This window comes from Lonchura striata, chromosome 10, assembly GCF_046129695.1.
Source record: "Lonchura striata isolate bLonStr1 chromosome 10, bLonStr1.mat, whole genome shotgun sequence".
Classification (NCBI taxonomy): Eukaryota; Metazoa; Chordata; class Aves; order Passeriformes; family Estrildidae; genus Lonchura; species Lonchura striata.
The window spans coordinates 9,199,949-9,213,327 of NC_134612.1; the positions used below are offsets into that span (position 1 = coordinate 9,199,949).

General features: G+C 38.9%; 1 protein-coding gene across 5 annotated transcripts in view; it reads left to right on the forward strand.

The window, feature by feature from the left end:
- The window catches only part of ACSL3 (acyl-CoA synthetase long chain family member 3), a 51,317-nt gene that overhangs the window by 17,616 nt on the left and 20,322 nt on the right, over nucleotides 1–13,379 (forward strand). For all 5 annotated transcript variants that reach the window (XM_021553711.3, XM_021553710.2, XM_021553715.2 and 2 more), the window contains 2 exons: nucleotides 2,337–2,758; nucleotides 9,191–9,368. In XM_021553711.3, the coding sequence (XP_021409386.1) occupies nucleotides 2,408–2,758; nucleotides 9,191–9,368 (529 nt within the window). In that variant the 5' untranslated portion in view covers nucleotides 2,337–2,407. The remainder of the gene's footprint in view (nucleotides 1–2,336; nucleotides 2,759–9,190; nucleotides 9,369–13,379) is intronic.

The following is a 13,379-nucleotide window of genomic DNA, read 5'->3' on the forward strand; positions in this document are numbered from 1 at the left end:
CTTGCAATGCAGCCTTTTATGAAATGGTGAGCAAAGCACAATTTATGTTTTCAATTCAAAGCAAAGATTTCCAGGTTTGGGGGTTATTATGCAAGGGTGAGCCAGAAGAGACAGCTTGACGTGACACTTCGGCATGGTTATAGAAATAGTGGAAAAGGTTCCTCTCTCCTTCTGAGGAAAGAATAAAGCTGTTTGGGATAACTAACTGTAAAATAAAATGGGAGGCTGCTGTTCTGGAATGGTTCAGTGCCTCTCTAACCAAGGAAAGTTATGAAGACCAGAGAGAATATTATTTTAACAGCTTTGACTATTTGTCAGATAGGGAATTTATTTGGGGAACTGTTGGAGAACAGTTTGCCTAAAGCTATTAAAGAAGTTACTTTGATTTTCAGATGTAGCAGCGTTTGGTTAAATTCTGTTTTTACTTTTTAGGCAAAGAGAAGTTCTCCAGCTTTATAAGGAGAAAACAGATGTTCATCTCCTGAACTGTGCCAGGCAAAATAATAGTACAACATAAAACTTTGTAAAAAATGGGTAAACTCTTGTTGTGTGAACTCTGGATTCAGCTTTTAAACATCTTGTTCCGTGCTGCTATCAACACCAGTATATTTTTTCTGGCCTGCAGTAACTGATTGGCTGGCTTATGATTATTTTCATTAAGTATCCTTCAGTGACAGCCTAAGAACATAAGTCTCTTCAAACGATTACTGAATTTGCCCTTTAGCCTATTTAAGTTTGTTTTCTGTTTGTCACTGCTTTTTGCCTTTGATCTGAAAACTAAAATATATGCACTTCCATTTAATTTTTTTTATACTTTAAATCTTTCCTCTGCTGCTGTTTGTTGCAGTAAGTTCCTACTGTGAAGAGCTCCTGTGGTTTATTTGAGTATTTTCCTCAGAGTGCTCTGCAGAACAGACTTTGTTGTTTTGTTCCTTCAAACTGTCTGTAATGATGCAGTGTTAACAGTGAGATGACAGCAGCTTGTTAGGGGAAAAGATGGTCATAAAATATTTTTGCTTGGAGTTTTAGGAAGTTTTATGTTTCAGGGAAAGATGGAATGAATCTTATCCTAGAAATGAAGGATGCTGGATTGATCCATTCCCAAAATGACTGCAGATCTAGGATTAATGAAGCAAGGTTTCTTTCCATTACTACTGAAGGTTCTTACATGATTGAAGCATTACTTTTTTCAACTCAAATTTCTGTCCTTTTCAGAGAGTTAATGGAGGAAAAGTCAAAGAGTATAAGACATCAGCACAGAATAATACATCTCATGAATAAAAATTTACTTAATTTAGAATTGTCAAAAGCTGTGCATCTTATGTATACATTATTTGCTTGATGTATGATACTGCTTTTAATAAGTTGTATCAATACGTTTGAAAGGTTAACTGAGTGAAGTGCGTTTGTAGTTTATTATGTACAAAACACTGTTTTTCATCTAGTGACTTATTGATTGTTGCAGAAATTCATCTTTAGCCATTATGGCAACCATCCCTGATTTCCATAGGGATTTCAGTTATTTTGTTGATTTACCTTTTTAGTCTTTTAGACAGATTGCATACTTTCATGACTCAACAGTAGATTTTATTAGAAAGTTGCATCATCATTGTGGTAATTGGATATAGTAAATTATGCTTTTAAAAAAGACAAAGTGAATATCCTGGCATCATTAAGGACTCTGGAAAAAGTTACACATCTCTTCATTGTGCTGTTAGGAATTTGGGGATAATTATAAGCTCTTTTCTGGTATTTACCCAATATTACTTAGCTCATGTTTATTGATACAACTGGGCTCATTGGATACTGGTTCTGAGACTGAAATCATAGGACTGATGGGAAGTCCCTAAGAATAAACCAGCAAAGGTCTGTCACATACACAGCTTTCCTTCTCTCAGGTGGGTGTCCCAGTGTGTCCAGCACTTGGGAAATGTTTCAACATCCTTAATGGTCAGGGTTCCCATGTGCAGAGTGGTGACATTGCCTGTGTTCCTAGGGCTTGTTTGGAGGCTGGTGATTCACTGTCAGAGGTCACAGAGATTCCTAGTCAAGGTGCTCATGGAGGTGCTCTGATGTTGAAGGGGATCTTTTAAATTGTATAATCACAAAACATTTTCAGCTAAATACCTGTGATGCACATGTCATTGTACTGCAGTCTGCTAAAGGGGAATGGAACAGTTCCACCTCGTGTGTCTGCTTTCATTTGTGTCTGGGGCTCAGACTTCTAACTGCTGCATAAAGACACCTACTGGGATATGGATTGTAATATCATGTTTAACAATGCCCCCCTGCCAATAGTGATAGTTTACTACAAACCTTTTCTTTTCTCTTTTCAGATCTTTCTGGACCCCTGTCTAGCTGATCCATGTTTCCAAACTGTCTCTCGTAACATTCTCAAGTGGCCAAAATGAAGTTGAAGCATAACATCAACCCTGTTCTTTTACAGTTTATAAACTTCATAGTGCTGGTGTACTCCCTTGTAACATACATTCCATGGTACATACTTTCAGGATCAAAGCAGGCTATAGCAAAAGCCAAGCAGGTTAAAGCCAGACCTGTGAATAACAAGCCTGGGGGTGCATACAGATCTGTGAACAGTCTGCATTGCCTAGCTTCAGTTTTATATCCTGGGTGTGATACACTCGACAAAGTCTTTAAATATGCTAAAACTAAATATAAGGACAAAAAACTCTTGGGAACACGTGAAATTCTGAAAGAGGAAGATGAAATCCAGCCATCAGGAAAAGTTTTTAAAAAGGTAAGTCTTTTTGCAGTCTGCCTTCAAGAATTTTTTTCCAAAGTATGTTTACTTTCTTATGCAGCACTTGCAGTCCAGTAAAGCAAAGCTGGGGAAAAAAATAAATTTCTCTGCTTAGATTCAGTAGCTGTGAAAAGAATTAAATTATCTAATTCCCAATCTTTCAGTACTTGGCATTTAAGCCAAATCTAAATGCTTTTGTACTCTTGAATAGATATCCTATTTATGATTTCAGTCAAAGAAAAAACACAAGTATGTTTTAGGTATTTGTTTTTAATATTCAGCTGGTGATGTAAGTGACTTTAAAGACTCCTTTTTTAGGTTAATTTTAAAAAGTCTCCCTTTGTGTTATTCTGAACTGTCACTGGATAAATATACAAAAACTACTAGATGCCAGTACTCAGATGTGCCTTTCCAGCAGCTTAGTTGTAATTTAAGGATTTTCTGTTCTGTCCAGGCAATTCAGGACTTAAATGATTTTTTTGTTAGGAAAAGGATTGCTCAGATTTTATTGGAAGAGGCTTTTTTTCTTTGAGTCTCCTTTAAGGTGAACTCCTCTGCTAATCTGTAATCCTGATGTGTGTGGGAGATGTGATTTCAGTATCTTACAACAGCTCTGTTGTTTCAAGGGACTGACTTTTTATAGTATATTATGTTCAAGCTTCAAGCCTGTATTGTCATTTGCTGCTTTGTATTTATTCAGATACATGGAGAAATGCACTTTTGCCTGAAGAAGGGCAGAATGCTGCAACAGAATGTTCATATTTGTGCATCTCTGTATGTTAAAGTTCTGCATTTCTGTATTAGAAGTTATTAAATCCACAGCAGATAATTTTTAGTTAAGATTAGTTTCTGTGCAGATGGAGAAAATTTCCTGCTGCTAGTTTTAAATTTGATAGAGGGGTATGTTTAAAATCGTATTTGGTTAATATCACAATATATGGCAAAGTTTAATTCTGTTAAAATTTTGTATAAACTTCATTGTTAGTGAAACTTGGCTTTAGAGTCGTTTTGCAGTATGAAGGAAATGGGTTGAATTGTTACATGTACTCTTGCTTGATGCACATTTTGCTACCTCATTACCCTGTACAGAAACAGAAAGTTCATGTTGTACCGATGGCTTCTGAGCGCAGATCAGAATAGATCAGAATTTTAGCTGCCTTGTTTTTTACATAAAGACATGTGCCCTGTTTTTTAATCATATTTTTGAATGTAAGACTTAAGAACTTAGGAGTTTTAGCCTTTTCCATTATGCAAGCAAAATGTTGCGAGTATTGGAAAGCTGAAGGTTGTTTCTGTTGATCCACTTAAATTGCTTGTGGGTATTTAGGCTTAGAAACTACCCAAGTTAGGTAATTTTGTCTAAGCTTGACACAAGGGTTCATTGTGGTCAATTGCCATACTTGCCTTCCTGTTACTTTGTTCCAAGTCGTGGTATTATCACACAAGTCCAGGTTTAATTTTTTTTTTTTTTTTTTTTTTCCCCCCTGTTAGGGAATACAGTGTTTCCTCGTAGCATGTGTTAGCAAGTGAGGAAAATCAGAACATTTCACAAGATACCTTGTCTATTCTAAATGTCAGGGTTCCCTTCCTTCGATTTCTTTCATTCCAGGCACCTTTTATTGCCTGGTTCCCTTTAGCAAATCCAGTTTGCTGAGGTTTGGCACAGTCCTTCAAAAAGATGCATAACAAGTTTCATTCTTAGGTATAATCCATCTTATTTCTATGCTTTACAAGAGCTGCAGTATATCTTTATAATACATATATTGATGTGTATATATATGTGTATATGTATATATATAAAAAAGTAAAATACTCACCTTTTGATTACTTGGAAAACTAAGTGTCCTTGCACTTGTAGCTAAAATTATTTAGAGCTTCTTAACATCTTTAAGATCAGGTACGCCCATTAATTTATTGAGAAAACAATTATATCTCAGATAATCTGTAATTTCTTGAATTTTTATGATAATGTACTGTTGCAAAAATATTTGTTTGTGTCGAGATTCCAAAGTTGCAGAAATTTGTGGATGTGAGTAAAATACAAATACTTGCTTATGCACTTGTTGCATTTCATAGTAATTCATAAATGGTTAAGTTCTTCTAGTTCTTTTACAGTCTACTCTCCAATTTCCTTCTCCAGTATCATGCATACCTAAAATTAATTTCTAAACCATGTATTTAAGGCAGTATAAAATAATGTTGAAAATACCTCTGAGATTAAAGATATAATTAATTGGAAAAGGGGCTTAATTTAACCACAGCTGAAATTTTATGATGCCGAAAAGATGAGCTTCATTATTTTGTGTCATCTCAGTTTTAGGTTATATCATTAGGTGCCTGCTTTGATCTATGTTGTTATGTCAGTTTGGCTTTGTGTGTGTGTTCTTTCATTGGTTTATTTTATGAGAGAGATGTCTGTTTGTTTTGGGGGTTGTTTGTCTGTCTTGCTTGGCTTTAAAAAGGGTTGGTAACCAAGAACACAATTACTGGGAACATAATAAATAAGACATAGTGGGGAGAAGAAAACACAGCTTTGTTGGGGAAGGTGATACATCTAAAGCCAGAGGGACTTGGGTGCATCAGCAAGCACACGGGCAATTCTTGGAATTCAGAGCTTTACTCATTATTGCTGATACTGAAGCTTAAAGTGAAGGTTCAGGAAAGTTCTTGCCATGCCAAGTCATTGAGCAGTAAGAGAGTCACTTATGATGTTGAAAACCGTAGATTGCTGTGTAAGTGGTATGTTAGGGTAGGGGTTTTGAGATATATTCAGCTGCAATCCATGTGAAAAAGGCTTAAAATTGTAATTTCAAATAACTTCCTTTGTATTAATTTTAACATACTTTTACAGGAAGATGTATTTAATTCATGATCTCATGGTTTCCAAATCATAGTCAATGTTCTTTAAACCTTATAAGGTACTTCTAGGAAGACCCTCAAAGGTAACTGAGATCAGGTAGTTTAAGGACTCTACATGAGCCTGCAGCTTCATCGAGAACGTTTTATTACACCTTTGTACTAACATTTTTAATATGTTTCTAAAATCCAGGTGAAACAAATGTTAGGTGTTTAGTTTTTGCTTTCCTGGATTTCCTAGTCTGGATGCTTCCTAGTGTTTTGTGCCGTGTGCCAGTGAGACTGAGCGTGCAGTTTAAGGCTGGAGCACGAGAGGGCAGCGTTTTCCCATGGAATGCTGTGTTCCCAGCCAAACCCCAGGGCTCAGGCCCTGCTGCCTGCTCTCTGTGGGGCTCTCATCTGAGCTCACACTCGCTTCTTGCACCCTTCTGCCAGCTCTTGGACAGTTGCTTTCTTTCCATGAGCTGTCAAGCAGAAGTAAGTTGTGGAGTTAAATGTGTGTGTTTAAAGGATCATGGTGCCTAATGCCAGTCTTGCCACCTGTTGGCAGCAGAAGCAGAATCACAGAGCTGTTAGAGTTGGAAGGGATAGCTGGAGATCATCCTGCCCAGCAGGGTCACCCAGAGCAGGTGGCACAGGAACGTGTCCAGGTGGGTTTGGAATGTCTCCAGAGAGGGAGACTCCACACCTTCCCTGGGCAGCTGTTCCAGTGCTCTCCATGCTCAATGTAAAGTTCTTCCTCGTGTTGGAATAGAACCTCTTATGTTTCAGTTCATGGCCTTTGCTCCTTGTCCCATCACTGGGCACCACTGAAAGGAGCCTGGCACCATCCTCTCAGCACCCCTTGGAGATGTTTGTACGTATTCATGAGATCTCCTCAGTCTCCTCCAGACTAACCAGGCCCAGATCCTGCAATCTCTCCTTGCAAGAGAGATGCTCCAGACCTCTCCTCATCTTTGTGGACTCTGTCCACGAGCTCCTTGTCTTTCTTGCACAGTACATTGGAAAATGTTAGCAAAAGCTACTGAGGGCAAGGCCAAGAAGGGAAATGAGTTTGGAGACACACTCCAACATGAGGAGTATTGAGATAAACCTGCTCTGTGTCCTGCAGAGGAAGCTGATAGAGACATGCAGGAGAAAGGGACTTAGAGCCAGTTTAGTAATATATATATATGAGTATCTGTTCTTCACTAATGTGTATATAATATAACTGTCAGAGGGATGGAATAGTAAAGAAACCCTGGTCGTGGGGAAGGAACACCGGAATTAGGAAAGTAGGAAAGTAAAACTCAGAATTACTGCGTTGAAAAAGGTCTTATCAGTTCTCACATCAGTGTTCTTCAGAAATGTATTTTTATATAAATAACTACAGCCAACAGTGCTGCACATCCTTAGGAAGGATTTTTCCCTTTTAAGAAAAGAAAGCGCCAATGAGGTGGTCTTTTACTACATATCAACAAGCTTAAGATGAATTATTTAAGAGAATAAAAAAAGGGGAGAAAAAGCAGAACCACAATTATTATTTGGAGAGATTAATTTTTGGCCATTCACTGATTTATGTTCCCCAGTTCAGTGAGAGTTGTGGAAATTACTAAAACCTCTTATGGATTGGCAAACTTACTAGAAACAGTAACCACAATCTGCTTGTATTTCTTGGCCTAATTATTTGTGAGCAGTTTTCCTGAGGCTACACTGTAGGCAGAGGATAATGAGGGAAAGGGTATTGCCCAAGTCACTGCTATAAATTGTTTTCAGCTGATGAGCTTGTCAAAAACTTCCCCATCTGCCAAAAATACTGCCTTTGGGGGAAAAAAAAATCCCAGATTGGAATTTAAATTCCAAATTACCAAAATTTCGATGGACAGGAAGAGGTGCAATATTTCTTTTGGAAGCAGTGAGAGTTTTCCAAACCCGAAATACCTTGCTGTGTTGAAACAAAAAGGGACTCCCAGGTCCCCCCTCTTCCTCAGGGGGTGTGACAGCAAGCCCCTGCCCCACATGCTGCCATTTCAGCCTGATCTTTCTGCTCCAGAAAGGTTTTGGGGTTTGAAACAGCCTATCTGCCACTGAAACAGAGCTTCTGGAAATAAGCCAGGAAAAACTGAGCAGATATTTGTGTGAGAAATCTGTATTTTCTGGTGGAATTGCTATATATTGCTGTTATAGACAAATGTTGTTGATTGGGCTTGTTAAATGATATTTTTCCATAAGGACATTTGTGAAATTTCAAGCAGCCACACATGTACCTGTTTGTCCTACTAAACAAATAAGTTAATGAGCAATATACAGTGAAGCTGTAGTAGGTACAACTCATGGTTACAACTAATTTTAACTATGAAACAGTTTGGAAAAGTATCTTGACAAAGGAAATGTACTAAATTTTATTTTTCTCTTAGAGTTTGAGTTTTTAAAATATGTTTTATTAAAGAAACAGATGTGGATATACAGACTGATTAGAAATGTAGTTACATACCAAAAATTGTTAGATTTGACAGCCCAAAGTTTGAAATTTAGTTCCCATTGATGAATGAAATATGGAAAAAAGAATGAAGGAACTTTTCTAGTTCTAGCTTTTTCTAGTTTGTTTTTAGTGTTTGCATTTATTACTAATGCTTTGTAAAGAATATGTCTGAAATACTTGATTAAAAATTGTTTTTCAGAATTGTCAGTGTGTTTATATAAATAGATGGGTAGGATATAATAGTTTAAAGTATTGATTTTCAGTATAAAACACCTTCATATGAATGTATCTAGGTTGGTCTCAATGAAATAGCCTGTCACTCAGTAAGGAAGTAGTACTGCAAGGTGCAAGTCTACACAGAAATCTGGGTAGTGACCTGTAAATTCAAATCCAGTTTTACTGTGTACCAGCTTTCCCATATGGAAAAATGAGATTGCTTAATATATTCTGCATGATTTCTCAGAACTGAGGCTTGCCAGTAATTTCCTATCCTGTCTTCTGTCCTGCTTTTGTTTAACAGTAAAAAAAGGCAAAATTATTACTGCTCATCCCCTTGACGTTTGTTTCAGAATAAGGGGAAAAGTATTTCACAATTTCTGACTGAGGGCCCATGGATGTACTGATTTCTGGAGTCCAGTTTCCATTTTTTAAATGAACATCTGAGTGTCATATTTGTGTAGAATTGTAGCTCAGATATCCAAGGAAGCAAATATAGAGAATGTACTGTGCTAACTAATGCTTCCCATCCTTTACATAAACCAAACTTTTTTAAAAAGTGAAGGTATGTGGGCCAGATAACCAAACAGTATTTCAGAGGGCTCCTGAAGCTACAAAAGATGGGAGGAATCATATGCTTTCCCTTCTATGAAAATAGAAACTGAGGTGGTAACATGCATGGAGATGTTGCATTGTGATACGGTATTTATGTTGGAACTTCCACAGGCCCTGTAGCTTTTGGCAAGAAAAAGTATCATCTTTATCTTGGGTAAAGTGCTGTTATCATTCAAGCACATGTTACTCAAACAGCTGTGGATTTTTCACATGGGCGAAGATCTAGTAGGACATGTGTTAAGGATTTTCATTTTCTAAATTGATTTTATTATTCTTATTAGGTCATCCTTGGCAAGTACACATGGCTTTCTTACGAAGATGTATACATTAAAGCTGTTAATTTTGGAAATGGCTTAGCAGTCTTGGGTCAGCAGCCAAAGACTAACATTGCTATCTTCTGTGAGACCAGAGCTGAGTGGATGATTGCAGCCCAGGCCTGCTTTATGTGCAACTACCAACGTGAGTACCTGTCTTCCCTGAAGCTTTTATGGCTTTTAATCCCACAGTCAGAAAACAAAACTCTTTTTTGCTTTGCTTTATGTACTAAGAAAACTTTATCTAGATTTTGTATAGAACATCAAAGTTTTCAAGTAAAAAAATACTGCATAAGGTAGAAACTGTGCATTTGGTAGCCTTTTGCTTTAGTGACTAGAGAAACCTGTATCTATTGGCAGATGGGGAGAATAGTTTTGGGAAGTATAGTTTGCTCAATGAATTTGTAAGAGGTTTATTTTTTTTCATCTCAAATCAGTACAGATTCCCAAGTTTCTGAAAACAAACAAACAAAAATCACACATGAATTCATTGACTCAGTTTCAGGAGTTGACGTCAAACCTTCATCTGTGCCTGCAAGTTTTGTTTTGTCTGAATATTTTGTCAGTTTTCAATTTTGATTTTGGTTGGGCTTTTTTTCTTGGTCAGGAATGTACTGAATGCTGGTCTCAGTGTGCTATAGCTGTTTAAATGTCTGTTTCATCATCACTCCTTAATATGTCCTGTACCTAGCTAAGCCCAGCCTGGCTGGCTTCTGTGATGCTCTCAGGGGGACACATCTTGTCCCTCAGGACGTGCCAGAAACTGCTGTTCCTCACATGCTTTGACCTTTTCCCTCCTGTGCCACATTTACCCTCCTTCAGTAAGAGGTGGGCTGTAAAAGCCAGGTGTGCAGAATTTCCTGATTTCCTGCCTAGATACACTAAAGATGTCTATCAATTATACTTTTTTTCTGATTTTGGAAGCAACTCTAATTATATTTAAACAGTCCCTCTTTGCTCTGAGCACAAGTCTATTTCAGTTTGAGAAGACCATGATGATGAGTATGTAGCAGTTTCCATTTACATAAGCTTTTACTCCTGTCTCTGGTTATTTTGCATGTACCTTTTGCTGTGTTGGTCCCTCAGTGTTAAGGATGGAGCTGGTGACAAGGTGCACTGCTCTGGCCCTTAACATTTCAAAGTCAGCCTGCTTGCCTTGTGTGGCAGCTGGCTCTGTGGACAAGGACAGGATGGGTGTTTGTACTGGGACTGTAGAATGCCTTTGGCATGGCCTCCTGTGGTGCCTGTGCAGCCAAACCCACCAAAGGTGGGTAAGAGGGATTGCCTGCAAGGACTGTAAGCCATAGAGCAGAGTTACTGGGCAGCTTCAGTGGCAGACAGTGACTCCAATACTGCTTAATTTCTTTATTGAAGGCTTGGATGATAGGGCAGAGTGCAAACACAGGAGGTCGCAGCTGGTGGCATCCTGGGGGGCAGCAACCAGTACACTCGAAGGTGGGGCTGGTGTGCAGAGGAGCCTGTCAGCTGGAAAAGTGGGTTGTCTGGAACCTCATGGAATTCAGTAAAGGCACTTAAAATTTCTTCTGTGCATGCTGGAATGCACTAGTATAGGCTGGGGGACAGCTGGAGAGAGCAGCTTTGCAGGGAAGGACCTGAGGGCTCTGGTGGGCCTTGAGGCACCCAGGATTCTCCACCTTCTTGCAGTGGAGGCCTGCAGCATCCTGGATGGTAGTAGCTAGGTCCAGGGAAATGATTCTTCTCCTCTGGACACTGCTAGAACCATGCCTGGACTACTGTGTCTGCACTGGGGCTTCCTATTAGGAAAAAAGGTGCTGACATCCTGGAGCAAGTCCAGTGGAGGGCTGCCAAGATGTGCAGGGGTTGGAGAATGTGACATCTGAGGAGAGGCTGACAGAGTGGGGTCTGTTCAGCATTAAGATGAGTGAGTTCAGATCCTGTTGCTGTCTGACACTACCCAGTGGGAGCATGCAGAGGAGATGGAGCTAGGCTCTGCTCACAAAGGTGTGCTTTGATATCACTGCAGCCACAGTCCCAGGTTCAATGGCAGGAAAATTTAATTACATATTAGTGCAAGTATCTTCATTGTGAGGGTGGTTCTATATCAGAACAGGAACAAAGAACGGTTGTGAAATCTTCATTCTTGGAGATCCATAAAACCCAGATGGGCCATGGCTCTGAGCACTCTGCTGCAATGGGTGGTGTGTGCAGGTGCTCTTTGCATGTGCCTTCCCACCTAAATTGGTGATGTTTTTGGTTGGTTCTTCAGTGAGTAAATGCTGCTGACCTGCCTACCAGAGCAGAGACCTGCACAAACTATTCTCAGATAAGATTCCTGTGCTGCTTTTATACTACATGTCTCTGTGCCAGTTCCTTTTTATCACTTTTGGGATCTGTCAGATTCCTAGTGGCTATCCTGGGAATAAAATGCAAGGGCCTGTATATTTTTTTTTTCCTTTGGAACTGAATCACATTTACAAATCCTAGGGAGATTTGTAATTTGAGGGGAGAAATCTGAGCTGGGGGCTGGATGTTGTGAGCAGAATGGTATGTGTGTGTTTTTGGGTTTGCTGGATTAGTGCTTTAAATCTCCTTGCTGCGACGTGCCTCAGCACACACTCTGACGTGGTGTTCAGCATCTAAGCTGTGTCATCTTCTGTGAACTTGGCTGACTTGTGCTGGCAGATGAAGAGAGAGCTGTGCAGTGTTCACAGGCAGCTTGCAGGACAAATTGGAAGATTCAGATGATGTTGAAACAGTTATAGTGAGTGGCAAGACATTGCTAAATGGCTTGTGCTAGCATTTTTCAGTGTGCAGGTTTGATACCAGCTAACTGCTGTGGGGGTGTTAGGACATTTTTCCCAAATGTGAAATGTGTTCAGTCTGATGGAGTGGGCCCAGAGCTGGTGTCAACAGAGCACGTTCATCTGCTTCATACATAGTGTTGGACAGAATGTCTTTTGCACTTCAGAATTAAAATTAGGAAAGTCATGTTTGTTATGGATTACTTGCACAAACTATTTTATGGTTAGAAATACTTGCTTTATTTAAATGTGACTTTTTCTGAAGTTCTCTAAGTCTTATATTTTCAGGAGGTAGAGTGGGATTGCTAGATCAGAGACAGAAGAAGTAGCACTAACATGAAAACATATTTTCTTCCTAAGTACCTCTTCATGTGTGTGAACAGCTCTTCACCAGAGTAGGCAGATAAAATACACAAGGGCATACCCAAATGGAATAGGAGAACATAGGTTTCATTTTTCAATCACGCTTGAGCAGAAGTGATTTGGTCAGAATTAATTTGGCTGAAGCCTTTAAAGGTTCATTTTGCTTTTTATTCTTTATGTACGATGGATGTTGAAATACTGTTTAACATACCAGGTACCTTGAAAAAAATTGTAAAGTTCTATTTGTTTCTTTAGGGTAAGGTTTTGTCTTCTATGAGCTGGCAAATTTAGTGGTGTTGGGGGTTTTCTTTTTGTCAAGCCTTTGGTCAGATAACAAAGACTCATTTGTACTATTGCATGTATAAAGGTGAATACAAAATAATCCCTCCTCAGTACGTTCTTAAGAGAATGAGGACAGAAAAAGCTATCAAAACTTTTGGATTTGCCTGAAAAAGTTTTAGATGCCAGTGTGGAGAATTTCAGAGTGAGTCATTGCTCAGTTTTGCTCTCTCCATAACATCAGTGCACCATCGTATAAATGGTCTCTCTTTCCCTTTAGCTGTGTCATATAGCTCTGTCTTAATGTACTTATTTGCAGATGAGTAATTAAGTACCCCCGTGGTTATTCCTGAGATGATGCTTTGCCTTCTGGGCGGTGTTGTCAGCTCGATTCTGCTCGTTGGCTTGGGGCAGCTGAATTTCTGCTACATGTTTATATAACAGGGGTCACTGCAGTAAGCAGAGAGAGCTCGTGGGAACGAGGAGAGGCACTCTTCTGGACTTTGCTCCCACCAAATTAAAGAAAACACAGTGCATGTGCATTTGCCCTGCAACAGTTCTGAGCTATGATGGGCTGCTTTAACAAGAAAAAAATAAGTAGAGACAAACTATTTACTTTTCTGTGTAAGAAGACTGCTTTTGAATTGTTTCGGGTTAGTAACTCCTTAGATTTAAAATACTAAAATAAAAATCTTAGAATACAACAGAACTTCATGTAATTTTAGTTTTTA